The sequence below is a fragment of the Pholcus phalangioides genome, unplaced genomic scaffold, assembly GCF_987345545.1.
Source record: "Pholcus phalangioides strain wild (caught in Gottingen) unplaced genomic scaffold, Ppha-v1.0 ptg000010l_1, whole genome shotgun sequence".
Lineage (NCBI taxonomy): Eukaryota > Metazoa > Arthropoda > Arachnida > Araneae > Pholcidae > Pholcus > Pholcus phalangioides.
In genome coordinates this window covers 39,115,980-39,139,664 of record NW_028301603.1, presented here as the reverse complement: position 1 = coordinate 39,139,664, position 23,685 = coordinate 39,115,980, and the positions used below count along the sequence as shown (strand labels likewise).

General features: G+C 35.9%; 1 protein-coding gene across 1 annotated transcript in view; it reads right to left on the bottom strand.

Annotated features, from left to right (window-relative positions):
• Positions 1–4,712: 4,712 nt before the first annotated feature.
• sip3 (septin interacting protein 3) overlaps positions 4,713–23,685 on the bottom strand; it is a 37,550-nt gene continuing 18,577 nt past the window's right edge. Inside the window, exons 8-15 of the mRNA XM_089238369.1 lie at positions 23,380–23,479; positions 20,673–20,738; positions 19,770–20,050; positions 15,631–15,786; positions 10,959–11,105; positions 9,649–9,838; positions 6,624–6,739; positions 4,713–5,251 (exon numbers count right to left, since the gene is read on the bottom strand). Coding sequence (XP_089094495.1) covers positions 5,118–5,251; positions 6,624–6,739; positions 9,649–9,838; positions 10,959–11,105; positions 15,631–15,786; positions 19,770–20,050; positions 20,673–20,738; positions 23,380–23,479 — 1,190 coding nt within the window. The 3' untranslated portion in view covers positions 4,713–5,117. The remainder of the gene's footprint in view (positions 5,252–6,623; positions 6,740–9,648; positions 9,839–10,958; positions 11,106–15,630; positions 15,787–19,769; positions 20,051–20,672; positions 20,739–23,379; positions 23,480–23,685) is intronic.

Sequence of the window (23,685 nt, the reverse complement as noted above, 5' to 3'; positions counted from 1 at the left end):
CTGCAGTGACATCAAATGCAAGGAAATTACGTGACCCGGTGAAAACAAACTTCCCGCCTGGCAATTTTTCCAAAGAAATGTACAGTTCGGTCTTTAAATATTGGGTTTTAAAGATTTAAAAAAAGGATGGAGAACTCATCTAATAATCTAAAGGTGAAAAAAGATTAAATTATTTTCATTTAATACCGGAATCATTTCTTTCATCATTTCTTGAATTTTCCTTCATCAATTCTGGATTTCCCTTCATTATTTTTTGAATATTCTTTCATTAATTCTGGATTTATTTCCTTTATTAATTATTATTTCTTTCATTACTTCTGAAATAATTGCTTTCATCAATTCTGGATTTGTTTCTTTCATTTATGCTGGAGTTATTTCTTTTATTAATGCTGGAATTATTTCTGTCATTGATTCTGAAATTATATCTCATTAATTCATTAATTCTGGAATTATCTCTTTCATTAATTCTGGAATTATCTCTTTCATTAATTCTGGAATTATCTCTTTCATTAATTCTGGAATTATCTCTTTCATTAATTCTGGAATTATCTCTTTCATTAATTCTGGAATTATCTCTTTTTCATTAATTTTGGAATTATCTCTTTCCTTCATTCTGGAATTATCCTTCATTAATTTTATTATTATCTCTTTCATTAATTTTATTATTATCTCTTTCATTAATTCTTTCACTAATTTTGGAATTATGTTTCATTAATTTTATTATTATCTCTTACATTAATTATAGAATATTTTCTTCCATTAATGGTGAAATTATCTTTCTGAAATTATAACTTTCATTAATTTTGGAATTATCTCGTCCAAGCTGAAATTATTTTTTCATTTATTGTTTTAAACTCCTATTTATGCCATAAGAAAATAACAGGGGGGGGGGGGGATCGTGTTTGTTTTCGCCGAGTCACGTGATGTTCCGACAAAAGATGTTGGGGGGGGACAGTTCTTAGGCGGAGTCTAGGCGGAGACCGCTGACGTCATACTCTCTCCGGAGGCTTGATTTATATACTGTTGGTATTGTCATTTAATCTCGAAATTTCCAGCAACTCATGCGATGATGAAAGAGCGATAGAGAGATTCTTTGTCATTTTTTGGCATGATTTTTTTATGAGACGAAAATTTTTGTAACAAAAATTGTGCATTTGCAATAATCGATTTTATGTAGAAAAAATAATTATTTCTTTCCACAAAAACATTCGGGTAATATGGATGATCGAACAAATAAGTGAAAATACGGATTATGTGGTCTTCAGATAGGGTTACCAGATTCAATTTACGAATTTTTCAGGTAGGGCCTCCAAAAATTCCTTTGGCCTATGATGCTATTACGACGACCCTGCCTGCCAGCCCCACTCTTGTGGGGGTCATGGAATTCTAGTACCTCATTCCTTTACTTCTATTAATTTACATTAATTAAACAGAATCATCAATAAAAAATTCTAAAAATGATCAAAGTTATCGAATTGCAACGTATATTTGATAAAGAGATGATGAAGCGCTTTAAAAGCATGAAAAAAATTTATGACTGTTCAATATGGTTCGAGCCACGATGAAGTGTCAGCAGGTGGACCACGCGCCAATTATTATTAATAATCTATGAATTTTGTAAAATTAATTTAAATGTCATTCCCTCTCAATGGATCGTGTTTGATTACGATCCAGACTATAGACGCGTTCCTGAAATAATGAAAGAAAATGAGTGTGATAGGATTCGTTCTTTTCGTGAAAACAAAATTTCAAGATTTATGTTCGTAACTCGAAAAGTTTGTAAGTCGGGGAGCAACTACATAAAAAAATTTTAGAGGGCCGCAATTTTTTCTTTTTTTTTGCACTGGGCCGTGAAATTCTCCTAAGCCTGGACTGGTCTCCGATTTTTCAATTTAAATATCTCAGGAAATAATGGAGTTAAAAACATGTAATTTGTTTGTTGGGCTCAGAAGAGAAAGAGTAACAACTGTCTGATTGGAAGTTAGAGGACGGGGAGGAGGGAGGGATCGTATAAAAATTTCATTTTTTATTTTGTGTACAATGTATTTTCATCCTCAAAACTCGTACAGGGTAATTTCTGGTCACATTTTGAGAATTTTTAAAATTAGAACCATACCACTACGACGAACGGTTGATGAGATAAAGACTGTAACAACACTCCAAGGAGAAACCTTTGAATCTTAGAATGGCCATAATATTACCAATAGGCAGGGCCGCAAGTAGTGGGGATGGGGGGAGCAGGCGAATCTGGTGCCCCTGGCGCATTAAAAAGGGGGCGCAGATTTAACCATTCAACCTATCCTTCAGCATTACGGGGGGGGGGTGCCTAAATGAGTGGTTGCCCCGGCTAACTAAGTATCCAGTTGCGGCCCTGCCAGTAGGTATATTATTTCTGACGATTCACCGTTATATATATTGGGTATTTTTTATTTTTAGATACATTCTCAAGTTCGTAATTTACACATGGTTGCATTTCTTTTACTTCTATAGATCAAACTACACAGTTGATCCACTAATAACCCACAAAAATCATGCCCTCATTGTGTAGAACTTGGTTTACCGCATGGGCCCACCTGAGCACTTCTGGCAACCAAGTGACAATTAGATCTGGTTCCGATTTTCAAGAGTAAATATGCAAATAGGTAGGTAGGAATTTTTAGCTAGGTAGTAGTGCCTCTCTCAGAAAAATCGCTTTGTATGCGGGCGTGTGATAATGTTAAGAGACAGCCCTGGGCGTAATTTATGAAAATTGTGAAAAGCTAATCAAAAAACTTAGCAAAATAATGTGGTCTAGTTTGCCATATTATTAGTTTCTCATCTTTTGTGCCATCCTTGTGATAATGATCTTCAACTATTACAATCAAGTGTTCTTAAAATTTCAAGCCGGGTTTTCCTAGGAATAGGTTTGTTGCGCAGCGTGAACCGAATTAGACTATTTCGCGCCGACAGAAACGTGTTACACAATCACGCCACGCGTTTGTGTTTTCCTCCTTACTGGTGGACGGCGTGTCGCGCTGGGTGAATCACGTTGCGCGTGGCACAGGAAACCTGCTTCTAGGAAAACCCGGCTTTAGAATCTATCGGATGATCGATGTTGAAAAAAAAAATCGCGCATTAAAAAAAATACCATATGATATATTTTTGTGATGCCCCTTTTGTACTGATGCCTTAAGCACGTGCTTTCTCTGGAATGAATGTTTCAAACAAATATTTAAATATTTTTCACACGTATTTTAGTTCATTTTTTTTAAGGTTATAGTAGGGCTACAACATGAACCTATATCCTTGATACATGTATTATTGTTGAAAACGATGTGAAACGTTGAAGTTTTCAATTGTGATTAATTTGGGTGGCTACTCTCTCATTACTACTTTTATCCGCATGAACAGAATAAAATTAATAAAACTGCTTGCTACCACTTTTTGCGATTTTTATCACTACAAGAATGCGTATTTTGGCGGCTACAACTGACATTTTCTCAACGAAACCATAATCATTTACAAAAAAATAAACTAATTTGAAATAATACAAATTTCATCCATGGTGAATTTTCCTACATGTGTAAGCGTAAGAGGGTTCTCATACTAGGGGATTTCAATTACCCAGGTATTGATTAGGTGAACCTTTCATGTAGAGATCAGTATGAAAGAGACTTTCTTAAGTTGGTGTTCGAGAATGTTTTGTATCAGCATGTATCAGAAGCCACTAGGGGTACTGCTATTTTGGATTTAGTTCTTACTAGTTCTGAGGATCTTGTTGAACATGTTTCGGTAGGGGAAGAGTTTTCTTCCAGTAATCATCGTATCGTCAGATTTCACTGTAACTTTTCCTCGGATAAAGTCGATAACAAAAGACTGGTTCCTTGTTTTCGAAGAACTAACTTTGATGTTTGGAGAGGAAGGTTAGCGGAAGTTTTCAAAGACCGGTTGGAATCAGTAGGGGGTGGTAAGTCAATGGGAAGAATTTAGTACGAAGCTGTCCTCTGTTGTGCACGACGTCATACCCTTTGTTCGAAAAAAGCGTATTTGTACATCGCACCCTCTATGGTTCACGGATAGCGAGCGTAACCTTTATCTTGAAAAGAAAAGAGCATTCAGAGAGTATAAAAGTGGACGACGTGACCTATCATTGCTTACTGATAAAAGAAGAGTGTTGAAGAGAGTGATAAGGGATAGTAAAAAGGAAGTTTAATCTAGGTTGGCAGATAACATTATCTTTGACATAAAATCATTTTTTCGATGCGTCAGTAATGGATGTAAGGGGACGGTGGGCCCCCTCTCGATAGGAGGGTCTAGGTTAGAGAGCAATGTAGGCATGTGTAGTGCTTTCAATGACTTTTTCGGGGAGTTGCACAGCGCTCCCTGCTCCCCCATCCTCAGAGAAAAGAATGCAGAGTTCATCTTTCAACGACTCATTATACGTTGCAGGGGGGGGGGGGCTCCAAAATGTATGCAACTAATTGTTATCTAGTTGCAGCTCTGTCCAATCAAAAATATTTTACCCCCACCCTCCAGGACTTTTCCTTACCGAACACCAAAAATTTCATCTTATGAAAATTTACAAGATTGAGTTTGGTCAGAATCTCTTGACCAGGAATCCTTGAAAGATGGGATCTGTGATCTTGGCTGTGAGAGAGAGAGAGAACAATTAGGCTTATATGTATATGAATAATACATAATATGTAGGCCTAACATTAAGCACAACTCTCTCGAAGATTTAAAATTTTTTTCTTTTTTAATCACAACTTGATTATTACAATAAATATGTACACAAAATGACAAGATTCTGGTCATTTAAGCATGCCACAATGCCACTTTCTTCCATGTATACACACACACACAGCGTGGAACATTTAAAAAAAAAATCTTGCAATGTATGATTCGCTTGACATAGAAAGAAAAGGATAGTACAAAAAAAAGTATATTCACTGAATGATGAAGAGATCATGGGCAAGAAAACACCCATAATTTTAAACACCGACTGTCAGACGTTTATATGACAACAATGGCAACAAACATATCAGGAATAGGAAACAATGAATAATATTTAAAAGTTTTCTCTTTTTTGTAGGGGCAGTTGTGGGGGGGGGGGGGGAGTAATACGGTGCAGGGTTGCTCTAATTTCCATCCTGAGCCTGATTTTCACCGAAATTGAACCTCTGCAGTCGTCTGCGCCGAACTTCATCTTGCTCATTCGCATTGGAATCAGTTTCAACATAACTGCTACTGCCATCGTTTGTGGTGCTATCCACTAAAATAAAAAAAATAAATAAGGATTATTTTAATTATGAAATAAAAGAGATCAGTCTTAACATTATTTCATTCACACATAATCACTGGAAAATTTGTCTTGAAAAGCACAACTCTCAACCCATTTGCATCCTCCCTCTAAACACACAGCCTGTCCTTTATACATCATTGAGGAAAAGATGTTTATGTATATCCTACGAGCAGATTATTCTGTACTCAGTGATAAGGAACACTCATCATTTGCATATTATTCTGTTTATGTATGCAAATGGGTTTAAAAAAACATCTTTCACACATCAATACTGATAGATATGGGTGTACATATTAACAAGGAGGCAAATATTAATAATGATACAGGGTGTTGAAAAATTTATGAATCACCAGAAAGCCCATATCGATAACAAATTTCTATTTTCCCACATACATCATCATTCCGATTTATGAAATATGGAACAAACTTTGAGATGTGTTACAGCAGTGGTTATCAACCTTTCGAATCCCAATGTTGAATTCATTTTTTGAGTGGAAGGCCCCAGACATAAACATGACCAATGGGAAATAAATGGGGAAATGAAATGACGGCCGGGTTTCACTGATGCCCTGGCCTAGCAGTTGAAAAACACTGTATTAGAGGTCAATTTGTTTGTTAGTAGATGCATGAAAAAAAAACTATGTGTATGTGAGTTTTGACCCTGTCATGCTAGAGACATGACAGGATGGAAGAGCATAGGAGGAGAAGGAGGCCCTCTGTGCGTAACAGAAACAAGCCTCTTGTGGAACTCAGGAGGCGACTTAAAAGGCTCATGATAAGCAAGGAGGATATTTTACTGTTTACTGTTAAAATTAATTAAATCAACCATCATCATTATTTCAAAATGATAGTGTTTGTCTGCTTGAAGTCAATCGCTCAACAAAAATTAACTGGACGATCTTGGTGTGTAGTGTAGAGCTATTTTTATAGAACCAGGATAATGAAATTACTGATAATTTTTTTCAAAATAACGATAGAAACTGCAGAAACACTCACTGTCTAACAGTGTATCAATTAACTGTCAACTGCACTTTGCTAACACAGCCTGGGATCATACACGAACCTTCATATATCTTTGAACTTTGCGGCAAAAGTACTGCCACGTATGAGACATACACTCAGCATAGTGCAGACTCAAGAAATAATAATTGGTGAGTAGTCATAGGAATAACCCTGCAGAATCATTAACAAATTCACTGAGCAAATTCTATAATAATCACTAAGTATGATGTACTATAAGTTTGGCTCATCTTTTTAAGGAACACCTTATTATTTGGGCATTCAATTTGAATGGAAACAATGATTATAACACACTGGCGGGAACAAAATACATATTTCTCACCTCCATTTACAGTGGGTGTGCTGTCCCTTGTATGATTAGCACTCGTGGTGGTGCTGTTGCTGTTTGTTTGGGATGTGGCTGTTTTCGGAGAGCTGTTTTGACTACTGGTGGTAGCTCTGCAACAACAAATTTAAAAAAATGTACATAGTGAAAATGAAGAAATGCAAAATGAATTGGTGCATACATTTTTTCATTCACTCATGTTAAACAGAGGCGTACGAGAAGGGGGTGCTAAGGAAACCCATGACCCCCAAGCCGACAAAAAAAAAAAAAAAATAGAAAAAAAAAATTACTTTTTCGGTGAAAAAATTGGAATATCAAAAGAAAATAACTCTTTACATACTATATTAACCAATTTCTGTTAACACTAGAATGACTGGAATTTCAAACAACCAAGAACGACAGATATCAGCCATTTTGACTGCTTTTGGTAAAAATCAACATAAATTACTTTTTCTTACCAAAGCTTGTTAAAACAGTGTATATTCAGTCTCTTCAACCTATTTTGGCAATAAACCCTTGTTTATGTATTTTATTTATTTACTTATTTTATTATTTTGCAATTTTGGACAAAATGGCTTATTATAAAGACTAATCTTGTGTTTTGTGCCCATAAAACGATCATGATTTTTCGAGCTCTTGGAATTTATAAATTCATTTTCGCCTGGCAGTTCACTGACAAGGTTTGAAGTATACTACGATTGAAAAATTTGTAAAGAAATTGCATGCGCCTGATCAATGTAAGACAGCTTTTGGACGCCAATCACACTGTGCACTGAATGAATTCATTTTGTCAAAAACACAAAAGATGTGCGAATAAAGATCTTGCGCACCCTTGATGAATGGTTGCCGATAAATACTAAGCAAAAAAGCTACATCATTGCCAGTTTGCTTAAATGCAGCTACAAGGCATTTTCTGATGGTTTACTCGACAAAAGTGATGTCTTCAACCAAGTAGATAGGTTCCATTCGTGAACTACAGCTGCCCTCTATAGGTGTTTTCCCCCCCAATGGTGACTGTTGTCATTGATGTCACGACATCGTGAAAGCTCAGTGAAAATCTAAAACATTTTCTTTCAAATCTAATTTTCTGCTGAAATCCAGAGAAATTGTTACAAATCTGGGGAGCCAGAGGAAGGGCAAAAAAAATCTGGAGTCTCCGGCCTAAATTCAGAAAATTAGCAGGTCTGTAAGTGCTAGAAGTGAAAAATTATTGCAGGAAGAAATTATTTTAAACTAATTTTCGATGCATTTCATCTTGCCAGAAGTGTTCATGGTCGCTCTATAACATTTTATTTCAACATTTATTTTGTTTTTTCACTGATGCGGCTTATGTATCAGAAGGGTGCCATATCTCAAGCCACTCCTGTGGCGTAGGGCACCTATAATTATGTTCATAGGATTCAAAGAAGATAAACTCCTTCAAAAATTGTCGACAATTTTTTTCATGATATACATCATTTTGCTTTCATTTTCATGTTTAAAAGTGATCATTATTTGGTGTTATTTAGAAATTCTTGTTTTGAGGTTAACCTTAAGGTTAATCCAATAGGATGCATTCTGTTCCAAGAAAATTTGGCCATTGATTAGAGCAGTGTTTCCCAACCGAGGTGCTGCGATATTGGCTAAGGGGTGGAGCAAGCCATGGAAATAAGTCAAAAAATATTACAGTCCACTTAAGGTCTTAAAATTAATTAAGTTGAATTAATTACTCTCATGCGTGTCAGACTTATCAGATAAGTTGCCATCTGGTGGCAGTGTCAGCAATGTGAGCTTTGGCCTGAGTTAGGTCTAGCTGTTTATGTACTGCCCCATTCAGCGTACATGATCTCTAAGGTAAGAGGATTCATTGGCTTTCTAGTTTAATGGTCTAGGGTGCTCACCTGGCAAGTGAGAGGATATGGGTTCGATTCCCTGAAGGCCAAAATTTTCTTTCTTGGATTTATCTTCGCATCAGCAAGCTGCCAAAATCTTTGAAGTAATAACAGAGAATGACGAGACACACACACACCTTCGGATAAGCTGATAAAACCTCATTCGTCAACACTTATCAAGATTGCGAGACGCAATAGATATGTGCTTCCCATCTCTTTCCACTGAGAATTTTGATTGGGTTGTCTCCCCATTTGATTTCGCAGAGAGTGCAGAGGAAAAGATTTCACTGCTTGTGAACGAGGAGAAGCTATTGATCGATTGCGCCAATTCCACACTCAAAGGTAAGTTCACCAGAGTGAGACAGCGGTAGTTGCTTTTTGGCTTGGACTGAGGAGTATCCTAATCTAATGAAGAAAGCAATTAATGCACTTAAAAACTCCCTTTCCAACATCACATCCATGCGAGCAAGCCTCCTCTGCTATGGCGACAATAAAATACAAAGAAAAAATAGACTACTACACTACTCAACCGTACATGCACCTTGTATACTATCCTTTATGGAATTTCTAACGAACTAGTACATGCCGTTATGTGCGTGCATGTGTTGTGAACCTAACGTGACATTTGTTTCTGTGTAACGCTTTTTATGTGTAGTGCTGCCATCTGCCAAGAAATAGACTGCAAGACCTCGAGGACAATTTACGTTGTTACGTTGTGAACTGTAAAGCCTGTTTTCAAGTACCTGTTCTCTAAGCATCAATCACAAGTTCACTTTAATGATTAATCGAACAAAACTCCACTGATGTATTTTTACTTGTAGTAAATTTTTTGTTGTTGTTGTTGTAATATAAACTGCATTCTGTTTTCAAGGAAGGGTGTCCTAAGTTTTTAATGTTATTCCCAAGGGTGCCACGAACTTTAAAAGGTTGGGCTGAAGCTGGTTTAGAGGGGTGCCGTTAGGGTAGGCTTCACTGTAAATCAATTTGAATATAATCAATCCTATAAGTAGAAAGACGTTACTCTCCCCGTTGATACAACAGATATGGAAAACATAATCAATCCTGCCAGCATAATAAACAAATTGGGATTACTCAGCATATTGAGTCGCCCTTTCTTATGAGGAAGTAAAACAAAATGAAATGTAACCAACCTCATACAGGCTGTGACAGAGCTGTACTGCTGCATTTGCATCACAGCTGCATCTAATAATGTCTGAATATTTCGCAGGCATCTGATTCTTGCCTCTACATTTTCTCGTTCCTGCCCTTCTAAAGCACTAAGCTCCTCTGGCGATAGGGCACTCAGGTCTGTTGCTGGCACCGGAGGTGGAGGTGGTAGCACTAGTAAACAAAGACATGTACATCAATACCAAAAAAGAAAAAAAGGGAATTGTAACTCAAAATTCCAATTCTTCGTGGAAATTCACCATTGAATTACTCATATCACAAGGGAAAAAAAGAAAAAGAAAAGGAAAATGAAAAAAAAAAAAACAACATCTGGAAGGAGGGAAATTAATCAAATTATATACAGTGGATCCAATTTAGGAAGTCCATAATTAAAACGTCCCCCAATTTCACTCTTATGAATGCATTACTTTTTTTCAAGCTGATGATTTTTTTCATTGTTAATGACATGTATATATATAAAGCAAGAAAAATCATTTAAAAAAATTAATTTCGAATTGTACTGCTTACACACAGGACCTCAAAGTGATGTACAGAGCCACGAGTCACACATAAAATAAATGCAAAATCACAGCCACACAAGCTCCGAAAGCAAAGACTTGTCATTATGTGGGACATTTACCAGCAAATTCAAAACATAAAATGGAAAGAATATGACCTCAGCTTACGTGCAGAGGCGATTATAAATTTTTGTCTTCAAACTGGCTGCAGTAATGAAAGTTTTAAAAACATATGCAAAGCTATGCATTTAACGGTTAAGGCAGGGGTCCTCAAACTTTTCTTACCCCCGCTGCACCCCTTTCCTTATTCAACGTTTATCTGCAGCTCCCTGGAGTTGTTCAGCAAAGAATCTCTTCAAAAAGCCTTCGCCAGAACTGTTGTTTCTAACAGCGCTTAGAGGAGCACTAGGGTGCAGCAGCACACACTTTGAGAACCCCTGGGTTAAGAGGTTTTTTTTTCAGTAAATGTTTTTTTCCTACATCAAAGAAATTTCAGTTTCAGACGTTTTCTTGCTATAGTTCTGATAACAACAAATTAAGGGGGATCCACTGCAAAACATACACTAAGAGATTTTAAGACAAGGAGCAATCTTAGCCGCTCTTGGAGAATGGAAGGGATAAAAACGTGTTCATAGTCAAGGCTGATCAGTTTTTTTTATTTCTCTTTACAATACTGAAGATGGACATCGAAATTACACCTTTAATTGAAGGCTCTAACACATTTTTTAAATTTTTAAATAGCCTTTAAAAAAAAATCTAAAAAAATGGAAACTTACAAAATGGCATTAGCGGAAACGGTGGAATGGGAGGTGGCATGGGATTGCTGCTGAGTGAACTAAACATACTTGGACCTCTGTGGTTTGGGAATCCAGCATTTGCGGTGGTGGTTGTAGTGGTGCTTGAGGTTGCACTTTCAGCAGAAGCTATCGTAAAAAGAGATTTTATAGAAAATTAATAAGTTCAACAATGAATATTTCAGATTAAAAGCCACAATTTATGGAATGAATTACGAAAGAGACATGCAATCAGAACCAATTGAGAATACTTGATTTTTTAAAGTTTGAGGTTCAAGTTTTCAATGACTCCTATCAACTTCTAGATAAATGGTTTTTGTTAAAAAAAGAAAATTTAGATCAAATAAAGAGGGCATTTCGAACAACACTAAGCTATTCTCTGAGAAAAGCTGTGAGCATGATCTAAGTATAAAGTATGAGATCACTATGTTTAGGTTTAATGAAAATCTATGAAAGCAAATTTTCTATCAATTTCATCATCGTTGGAGAAAATCTATTTTCATTAAACTCAAATAACTTAATACAAATAAAAATATATGTGAACATAAATCTTTTGAGATTTGTCCTCTCTTCTTATAACACTAGTTCATCAAAGTACAAAGGTCACTGAAAGTTTAGAGCAGTGTTTCCCAAACTTTTTGTTCCCTCGCCCCTCTTCTTCAGAATTTTTTTTCTCTCATCACCCCCCTCAATTCAAGTGAACCCATAGGATCCTATGTTATGCCCGTAACTTCTATCGCCCCTCTGAACCATTCCACTGCCCGCTAGGGGGGCGATATTGCCCACTTTGGGAAACACTGGTTTAGAGATACAGGTGTCCCTCGCTTTATGCAACTTTACTTTATGTGATTTCACTACAACAAGATTTCTAAAGTTGATTCTAGGAATTCCAGCCTGCAAAATTCGCCTTGGAGTCTAACTTTAATCTCGGAAATGGACTTGCAAATTGAAGATATATATATACCATATTTAAATCCTTTGATGATGAAATCTGTTGGATTTGATGATGCAGCTAAGACAAATATATAAGAGAAATTCTCAGATACACCTCACCAGATCTCACTGATGAACAATGTTTGGTAACGCATTGACAATGCCATGAGAAATTAAATTGATAAAAGCGGTTCAAGTGAAACTAGAATTTTTATGTTTGTGAGAAATATGCAGAATTCTCTGGCTTTACTACTAAAGTTTTTATAAGAAGAAAAGTGCTGCTTGTCAGCTGAATCTCAACTGTTTCATTAAAAAGAGTTATCAGCCTATTATGCCAGGCTCTTCAGGAAAGAAAACATTCACACTCACTGGAATCAATCAGCGGTAGTGACGAGAGAAAAAGTATTAATTTAATTCATTCATATTACCTAAATTCACAGGATTTTGAATAATTAATTCATTAAAAAAAAAGTTGCTGTAGTGGGTTCAGTTTTTTTAATCTCTCTGAAGAAAATGAACCCCCTATCTCTATGCCCATGTTAAATTCAACTCAGTTCACGCAAGATTTCCTCTTACACGACTACTTTGCACAATCAATTGATCACGACGATTGCTATTTAATCTTACTTTTATTGTAATTAATCTTACACGATTGCTACAGTGGAACCTGGTTTATACATAGCTCAGTTTTACAGTTTTCACATTTATATGATATTTGGTTTTGGTCATAATTGGTTCCTATACATTTTTATGTTAAAATAATTCATTTATTTGATGCAAAACCTTAACTATTCTACATTTTCACTTCGACTCAAACTCCAGATCTTTAAAAAAACAACATTTATGTTTTATATCCATCAAATGCATGCAATTTTTATAGTCAGTGGAAAAACGTTGTTCTAACAGTTCTTGCATATATTTTCACAGCAAAAGTCATAAATTTGAGGGTGATTGCTGGCATATATGAAAATACCCATTGAGCTGGGTGATCATTTACAGTGCTTAATGTATTAGTTTATTAAGATGAACACCTGTCTTGAACGGAACAGAAAGATCTGTTGGATAATTAATGTTTTTTGCCATTATGGGAAACCTCTTTAAGATGGAAACTGTCTAATGTGGAAACGGAAGGAATATTTAGTTTATTTTTAGATAAAAACCTGCTAAAATAAAGAATTTTTGGCTTTTGAATGGGAGGAAGTAAAGTAGTTTGGGAGACGAAAATAGGTGAGGGAAACTCACAATTTAAGTGATACTGTGTTGCTGCGGCCCTGATTCATGACTGAAGATGTGCTGTGTGCAAAAATGTGTGGACACGTAGAAAAAAGAAAAAGTCTGACAGGTGATAAGAAAGAAACTGTTATGTGGGAGTCTTCATGTGTTTCACATTTCATTTGGTGTAGAGATGGCTAACAGTCACAAGAAACACGTCTTGGATTTGAACAGAAAAATGGGCGTCATTGATGCAAAAGGAAAGCAAAATTTAAGTGTTACAGATATAACAAAAAAGTTTGCTATTGGAAAAACCCAATGCTATGACATCATCAAAAGAAAACGTGAAATTCGAGAAGAATGGTTGAATGGAAATGGAGAAACAAAACAAAAAATGCGCAAGACTGGAAATGAGCAAGTTAAAAAAAATCACATGGGAATGGTTTGTGGATGAAAGATCTAGAAAACTGCCAATATCTGGGACAATGGTTCAATCTGAAGCGAAAAATATTGCTGAACAACTCGGGAAGTAAGATTTCCATGCATCCAATGAGTGGCTAGAAAGTTATCGAAAACGACATTCAATAAAATTTAACTAAGTATGTGATGAAGCTGCTGATGTTGACCCTTAGACTGTGAATAATTGAAGCAAAAAACTTTTGAATTAAACTGAAGGATACAATGTTAAAGACAGAGCAAATGGAAATGAAACCGGATTGTTCTACGGGACCCTACCAAACAAAAATTTTTGTTTGAAGGAAGAAAGTCGCGTAGATGCATACAGTCGAAGGAATGACTTACTGTGTTTTTGTGTGCTTTTATGACTGGAGAAAAGAAAAACCTCTGGTAATTGATAAATCCATCAAACCACATTGTTTCAAGAATATAAATCCTAAAAGCCTATCAGTTGAGTGGAAGATAAACAAAAAAGTGTGGATGACAGCTAAAATCATGGAAGAGTGGCTTGTTGCCTTTAATGCCAGAATGAAGAAACAAAAACAGGTTCCGCTATTTCTTGATAATGTGACTTGTCATCTTCACATTGAGCTTTCTAATACTAGACTGGCTTTTTTCCTCACCTGGCATAACTAGTGTTACACACACAGCCAATGGATCAAGGAGTGATTCGCAACGTGAAAACAAATTACTGCAGCTTTGTAATGCAATCACTGCTGGAATTAACAAAATCTATAAACGTACTTGATGCAGTATTTTGGCTTTCGCAAGCATGGAAAAAAGTTGATAACATAATTGTTTTGTGAAAGCAAACAACCCGGAGAAATCAGTTCAATAGAAGAATCAGTCAATCATGAAACTGATAATTTACAAGATGCATTAGATGCAGCAAAAGTAGGATTGAATGCAATAAACTTCGTAACAGTGAATGATGAATTAGCTATGGCATGAATGACACCGTATGAAAACTGTATTGAAATTGCTATTCCGGAGCAGCCTGCCAATGAAAGCAGCAGTGATGAAGAAAAGGAAATCCAATGCAGTTGCAGAAAAAGATCTTGTGATAAACTCGTACAAAAGTGCTTACGAATTTGCAGGGCTTTGCAGCTTATAAAAATGACATTGAACTTTTGAGCATGATAAATAATGTGCAGATGTTTGCAGAAAACCGTATTGTAAGAATGGCGCTGGTACAGAAAACTGTATTTGATTATTTCAAAAAATAATTCACATCAGGGTTTAAGCTGGGTAAAAAATTACTTTCAGAAAAGCAAAAATGGGGGGGGGGGGAACTTCAGCAAAATGCTACAATGCTAATGATTGATGGTTGGATGTCTACTCGTTTCATAACTCCTGTACGCATTTTTGTGAAAGTGGCTACTACTTCTTTCGCATTCTATGATTTTCTTTCACATTTTGTGAAAAATGCAACCGTAGCTTAAACCCTGATTCACATATAGATAAATATGGCCAGAAATGTATAATCTTTCTTTCACAAAGGTTATTGGTTGTAGATTTCATTGTCACTTATTTGAAAAAGGTATGAGTCATTTCTCAATTATTTGTAATTTTAAGTAATTTTTTTTCACTTTAGACATAAGTAAGTGTTCATTCTATTGCTATTCAGGAGAGCGTTTTACAATGAAGTTAAATTATTTGCACATTAAGTATGAAATTTCAAACGTGTAGTAATTTGAAATAACATGAAAAAATTCAAAATTTGGTAATAATATGCATATCACTGTTTAATACTTGTTGGTCAATAGTATTTTGGATGATGTTCTCAAAATTTAAGTTTTGCATAGTGATAGAAAAAAAATACTGAATATATTTTTGTGCACCTTTATAACATGGAAACCTATCTGTAACAGAAAATAATTTGAGTCTCTTGACGTTCCATTTTATACAGGTTTCACTGCACTTTTTTTGGCTTGCAACAGATTAATACATTAGAAAAAAGTTATTATAAAAGCGTGACAATAATTTGAAACGTTCAAAATCAACAGAAAAAAAACCAATGAAACTCGCATGAACTAAATGCACGAAAACTTACTCGATGAGCTTTGCTGCGGCTGTGAAGTGGTAGCTTGCTGTGATGGTGCTGCTTGTGAACCAGGCGGCACTCCTCCGGCTGGTGGAACTTGTTGCTGAGGTGGTTGAGGCACCGGAGCCATAAAAAAGGGAAATGCTCCTGGCATGAATCCAGCCCCTTTGAGAGAGGGCAAAAAAAATCATTGATTATACAGATCGATGCTTTTGCATTTGTTAATGACATCCAAATAATGAAACAAGCTTTCATGTTCACAACTGAATCAGTCTAAGACTATAGATTTGAGAGTTAAACAGCATGTTACTACGCAAGATCAAGCTACCTTTGTATTAATAGAGGAACATGATTCACTTCAGTTATTTATAGAAATTAAAAATTTTATTTAGAATTTTCAGCTCCAATCATGAAAAACATTTCTTACTTGCCAAATTTTGCTTTCTATGGAAAAAGTTATGATTGGTATAAGTCATTTGATTTTTCACTAGATTCAGTTCCCATAACTATTGGTATTGAACTTTTTTTATATGTTTTATATCACCTTCAAAGTCAATAATTAAAAGAATAGAGACCAAGTAAGATTCGTCTGAGCCCCCAATGATCATTTTACTGTTTTGCATTGCAATCATTATGCAGGGTGATTCAAAATTAATAGTGCAAATAGAAAACATAATTATGACTGCTACAATTATTTCATGAACATCAAAGATCATAACATGAAAGATTCTACAAGTTTCATTAGACAATACTGGCCTGATACCTCCTAAATGGGTTGGGTTCTGCAGAATCAAACATCTTGGAACCCTTGAAAATCATGGAACCCAGAGAGCTTTGAAAGAAAGAAAAACCTTTTTTTTGCTGATACTGGTAGAGCTGATCTTCAGTTTGAATTTTGACAAAATAGGGAGAGTTAATGAAATAATAGTGAAACATAATAATTTTTGGAGGACTGCATCTGTAAGGAACTGCGGACATTTGAACCATGGAAACAAGTAAACAAAAGCATCGTAATGTAATTTTTTTTTCTTCATTTATTTAATGTTAAAAGCAAAGCATATGGACAATTTCCCAAGAGTGATCATTACTGTATGCGAATGAAAGCACTGAAAATTCTGAGACTCCACAATCCAGACACAGGCTGTTATGAGGGAAGGGCGACGGGGTCAATCTCCCCAGTCTACAGTGAAAAAGTTATATTATTGGCATAATGGGAGGGCGGAGGTAGACAACCCCCCCCCCCCACATTCACAAAACACACCTTTAGGTGATTCCTCCTCCCCCACCTCCCAGTACAAGGAGTCTGCATCCACTTATGATCCCAGATATCACACAGGTGCTTCCACTGTCCAATTGACACTTGCCACGATAACGGGCAAGTAAAAATATTAGTCATCTTGACTTTATGCCAATATATTAGAGAAATATTTAAAACTTATTTTGGTTGCATTGAATTGCCACATAACCATCAAGGGTTCTTTAAGCTTTTATCAAGGCTTTTACGTTGAAAATCTCCGCACTAGAAGCACTGATATTCAATATGGGAGCATCAGTCACAAAAGTCTTATTGCACATTTATCCATGGGCAGACATGCTGCATCAGTTAAAAGAAGGCTTATGCACATTTATCCATGGGCAGACATGCTAGGGCCTCCAGCATGTCTGCCCATGGATAAAATATATGTAACATGACAACTTGGGATCCCTTATATTTTTCATCTTTTTCCTTAATTATTTACTTTAGATCCCCAGGACTTCTTTGGTTAATGTGGAAGCCACCTGATCACACTGGCATATCAGCTCTGACCAGTAAGTTTGTTAGTTGACGCCCGAGTGGTGTAGTGGTAAGATACTCGTCTACCACCATGAAGGTTGCTGTCATGGTCCCGGGTTCGAACCCAAGGAAGGGTATAGATAAGATGTTTTCCCTAATGAACTTGAGGTGACCACCGATAGACAGCACCTTTATTTCCTCACCTTTATTTCCTACCCATCTCATTAATGGCAGTAAATTGCAATATAGTAATATGGCCAGAGTTGGTGTTTGGTGAAGTAGTAAGTTTGTCAAGTCTGGCAGTCGGAGGGTAGGGTCTCTTGGCCATTGGATGAGAATGGGACCAGAGGACAGGCTGCTGGTGTCCTATCTAAATTCTGGTTACACCTGTATATGGGAGAATCCTATAATAGGATCCATTGCATTAGCTTCATTTTTCTTTGAAAGTGTTCCTCAGATTAGTTAAAGGAAAATGTTATGATAAATATTTTAAATGCGTTTTTACATTAAAATGTTTATGAATGTGTTATACGTAAAGTATTTAAGTGCAATTGTTAACTTTCTCGCCAATGGTAGGCCATGGACTACCATACGGTTAATAACTTTATGAATTAATTCAATCTGTAATAGGACTAATGTTGTTGACCCTGGCCAGGTCCTCAATGTTTACATTTGTATTGATGCCAAATTTTGATTGTCATGATCATTCAATATTGTTATATTACGTAAATGCATGTAAATTAGATTATACCTGAGAAAGGTTATACAAATTTCTGTGCTGTCTGAGTCTTGAAGCTGATTGGCTCCTGTGATCATGTATGATAGGGAATTTCCCTTCATATATCAGTTGGGTGTTGTGAACATTCACTTCATCTTATGCTCTCTTGCAGTTATAATCTAAATGATAGTAAAGTGCTTTTAACATTTCCTGATCTTACAGATGCAATAATGGATAAAATGTGGTAAATCTCACCTTGGTGGCTTCCACCCTTACTGTGATGGTCAAAATGATATAGTTTCCTCCCCTAAAAATTCTTCAGATGTTTCTAGTGCGTAACAGATTTCGTTCTCTTCTCCTCCTGAAATGATGGACTAACCCCAGGGCCGCAACTACGCAACTACAGGGGATGGAGGCAACTGCCTTGGGTGGCAGTTTCTGGTGGGAACAAAGACCATTAAAAAAATTATAAAATTTTGAAGTTGTGGGGGCGGCAAAATAATGTTTGCCCCGGGTGGGAAAAATCCTAGTTACGACCCTGACTGACTCGATGGTACTTTCTGACAGTTCTCTAGAAATTCGTGGAAAGGCAATACGAATATTCATGTACTTCCTGATCGTTATGTGATTGTGGTTCTGTGGAAAGATAGTTCCAGAGACGGAACAGACTTCCTGACACATTCCGGTCAGACAGATGCTGATCGGGCGAGATCTATCTAATTTAATACACTGTGGTACTTTATTGACATAGAAACATTTAAAATTATTACATTTATAACTACATTCGTCACCAGGACCGCAACTAGATGCTTGGTCACCTTGGCCAATTTTGCATTTTGACGCCCCCTTGTAATGTTAAAGGAGAGGTTTCAGAATGAAATTTACGCCTCCTAGGGTCTAGCGCCTGGGGCACGAGACCTGCCTGCTCCCTGTAGTTGCGGTCCTGTTTGTCACTTGAAATCTAGAATGTTTATGTAAATAAAACTAATTGCAATGAATGCTTCAAGTGGAAAAATGTGTTATTCTTAATTGTCGTCCGCCAATGATTTAATCTTGGGGAAAATAAAACAATCAACCAGGAATGAAACTAGCTCAAACGTTGCATATACAGAAAATGCAATGCCTTGTATGCACTGTGGTGGAGTGGATAGATAGAAAAAGTTTCTACAAAATACAGTTTTAGATAATCTGAAATGGCCAAACATGGGCAAAAGCATCTCAATATGGTTTGAACCCAAGCCTTCACAGCCAAAAATTAATGTACAAATCACTGGATTACCAAGATGGTAATCCAATTATCAATCTCTTACAATCGATTTTCCATACAAACCAGTGAAAGAAAAATATACGAGATAGAAATTTGAATAATGAAGTAATATTTATAATGGTGATCAGATATCCTGGTGTTCCACCTTATTTTTTAGGTAACTGGAAAGAACATAATATAAATAGGCAATATTTGGCAAATAATTGACTAGACATCTTATTTAAATTTTGCCGCCCCCTTCAGACCCATGAATAAAGAAGTGCTGAAAAATTAATGAATATGAAACCATTCTTGACGAGTATTATTTTGTGACAATTATATTGCCCTCTCTTGACTGGTCGAACTATTCATATATTTTTCAGCACAAAAGCTATTTATTAGGCACTTACAGTTTTGTGGATTAGGCATAGGAGCTTGAGGAGGAGGGGGATGTTGGGCACCTCTAGGAGCAGCACCAGCTGGAGCAGCAGCAGCATCGCTTGTACGCAGCACATCCATACGGCATGTAGGGCAAGTCTGCTGGCGTTGGAACCAGGAGCGCAAGCAGGAGGCATGGAATATGTGATTGCAGGGCAATTTCTTGCTGCTGCTGCCACCAGTCATTTCCTCCCTGCATATGATACAGACGTTGTCTACCAGCGCTAATTCTTCTGCAGTCGCATCTGGGTAACTGCAACAAGAAAGTTTCAGGTAATGCAGACCCTCTGGAAATACAAGTAACTTGTGATTAAAAATTATGCAAGAAACTAAGAGAACCTCTTGATATTGTACTTTGCAAAATCCACAAATCTCATACCCAACACATGCTGGTCCGACTACTACTGTACCTCGTAAATGCTGCTCTGAAGAACATGTAACAAAGTGGTACATGTTGGAATGTACATGTATGTGTTGTATATCTAACGTCAATTTTGTTTCTGAGGAATGCTTGTTATGCATTGAAATAGTGCTGCAATTTGTTTTTAAAATTAAGAAGCAGCAATGTAGCAGGTTATTTTGCCTGTTTCATATTATGCCTGAATTTTAAATGTTGTATAGGCCTAATATTACTCTCTGTGGGGAGACGTTGTTCCTACAAATTCCAACATAAATTTCAAAATGAAATTTTTCATAGCCATTATGACCAGTAAATTGACTGATTCACTTGATATGCGCAATAGTATAATTCCACTGAACTTTGTGGTCTCGCCTGAAGAAGATTTACTACATATTGGTTAATGATATGCAAAGAAATTTTTAACCACGTTACTCAAATATTTAACCATTGGAAAATTAAATGAAAAATAACTTACAGAGTGTTCATGTTTCTTATGGCTCTCCTGGACATAATTACATCATTAACTGCTTTTTTGAAAGCCCTGGGGATAAAATAAACATTTTCTGAACAACTGATAACCATATACAGCGAAAAAATACTATATATAAAAACAATACCCTCTATAAAGATAATTGCCTACATAACCAGGGCCACAACTAGATGCTAGTCAGCTGGGGCAAGTACACATTTCGGTGCCCCTTTGTAATGTTGAAGGAGAGGTTAAGGGTTGCCACATCTAGTTTGGCATCTGGGGCACCACACCCACCTGCTCCCCCAGTTATAGTCATGTATATAATGATATTACTCTCTGGTCTAATTCACTTTTTCATGATGTTAATATATCTGTATGCCGAACGTAAAGTCCATTAAGTCCATTTTCATCTATACTGGGAAAATGCTAATTAATTAGCAGTACTTTTGTTAGACTATACATAGGTATAGGACACTTACTTTTATTTCAATAAATAACAAATATTCACTTCACAAAACAAGTGAGCTCCATAGAAAGACAAACTAAAGAAAAAAAATTTTGACAGCTCTCCTGTAAAATTCTCCTTTCATGACATGGAGCTGTTTACTTCTGGCATGCAGATATATTCCACCTACAGTCGAATCCCGTTATAACGAATGCCAAGAGACCAGAAGAATCACTTTGTTAAAACGAAATTTCGTTATAAAGGAATTCCAGGTTACCTAGCATTGTTCCTACGTAAACTTATTTGGGGGATTAAAAAATTGTTTGTTAAAACGAGATGTTCGCTATAACTGTATTTGTTAAAACAGAATTCGACTGCATAACAATAACTCCTTTATAATGAGACATTTCTCTGGTCCCTTTTGAATATTATTACATAGAGGTTTTGCTGTACACGGAAAAATTTCTTTCTCATAAAACTTGAGATAAATTCTGTCAGATAAATTCTTCACACACTTCATCCCAAGCTTTCAATAAATGTTGAAATGAAAATCATTTCAGATGATCAGATCGAATGCTACATACAAAAATATACAGCGAAACCTCCCAACAACAGATGCTAACAGGACCAAGTAAATGTGGATGTTATTGGGAGGTTACCGTAGTTAAGAGGTTCAGTACGTCTGAAACATAGATTAAATTTTTTGGTCGCTTGTAAAAATTATAACAACCCATGCTATAATTAATTAGAAAAAGCTGTTTTTATTTATTTTTTTTCAGCACAAGACATTTATTTTGCATTGAAGATGCACTAATTTTTCATGAAGAATTTTATTCGTGATTTTCTATTGTTAATTTCATTTAAAAATTCCATGATGAAAAATGCTCACAGCTGCTCCGTAATTCTTGTATTCTGGGACATGCATTTTTCATATCAAATTCATCCTTCGACACAATCAGCTATTTTTTGTTGCTTTATTTAAGGCAGTACTTTCAATTAGTGCTTATCTTATTCTTTGGTCTATGACACAGCCAGTAGCAAAACTCTAACACAAATTTTCGCTGTGTTTTTTCTGAAATGCGTCTTGGTCTAGCACACCCGTTAACATCTACTTAGGGAACCTCCGGGATCTGGAAACCACTGACTTAGGAAAGAACCCATAGTTATTTCTATGTTCAAAGAGCTCAGGAAAGGAAAATCTCCTTCAAAGCAAATTTTGAGGGTAATTTTCCTCATGTGATAAAATGTATAATTTTTTTTCATTTACATTTCTAAAAGTGGCCGTCATCTGGAAATTATTGTTCAGAGGTTAACCTTAATGCTGATACAATGGGATATGTTCTGTTTCAAGAAAATGTGGCCGTTGTTCAGAGGAGACCCATCATGGGAGGTTTTACTGAATATAGCAGACAGTCCCAAAAGTTTGGAGCAGGTCTGGTAGGCACATCATTTCAGCTATCTTCATATGGAGAAAAAAAGTTTGTAGAAAATAAGGACTATTTCCCCGATTCTAACACAATAAAAAAGAACCAACACTAAAGGCAAATAGAAAAGGGAAACACCAAGAACTCCAACGCAATTTGACATACTATAGGTGTCGCCTCCATTGACATAAGGATGACAATACTCATTGTGTGCCAACACAATGAGTTTTTTACTTTATTACCACACTAGGTTTTTTACTTTATTTACTTTACTTCGAATTTGACTTTATCAAAGATTCTTCAATGTGATAAAAGCAATTTATAGGAACAACAGGTAAGTTATCTACTTAGATGTCAAGCCTGAGTGATATTAATCCATTCTTCTTTTGCCACCAAAAACATTCCATGAGATAGACTGGGATATTTTATTACATAAATCATTCTGACCCCACATCCAATCGTCTTAACTATTATTTGTTTTATTCCGTTCAAATTCTTCATATGAAAAATGCATCATCCTCTGCTGATGTAGATGTCATCAAAAGTAATACAGATTCTTCTTTTTTCCGGCCTCCAAACCAGCTAAATTCTACTTAGATGGAATTTCAAAAGTCTGAAAATTGCTTGAAGTTGTGGGGCAGGGAAAAGCAGAATAATTTGAAAATAATAGAAACAAAAAATTCAGGACTTTTGGGATGATCTATTACAATATGAAGAGTCTATATACACAACTTTTAATATATATGCATGCATGTGTTTATGCAAACACAGCAGTTGAACATATCAAGAAGTTTAAACCTGAATAATATTCTAAATTCAATTTGTAAAAATAAAACAATACCTCATACTCAAATACATGGGTCGAATGGCAAACAATGGGAATGTATGTATTTTAATCATGATGACCATGAAAGACAGATACAGCACGACTTTACAGAAGCCTGAGAAAGTAAAAGAAAAATTAATTATGGTAGTAAAAAGTAAAACTTTGAAAATGAATCAATTAAGAGAAAAACTAAAAGTCTTATGAACAAATTCTTTCACTTTCTGAAATATTTCAGGGAAAAAAACATGGGGTTTTGGATGTATAATTACGCAGTCATTGAATTTTCCCTATAGCATAGCTGCCAACTTTGAGAAGTGAGGA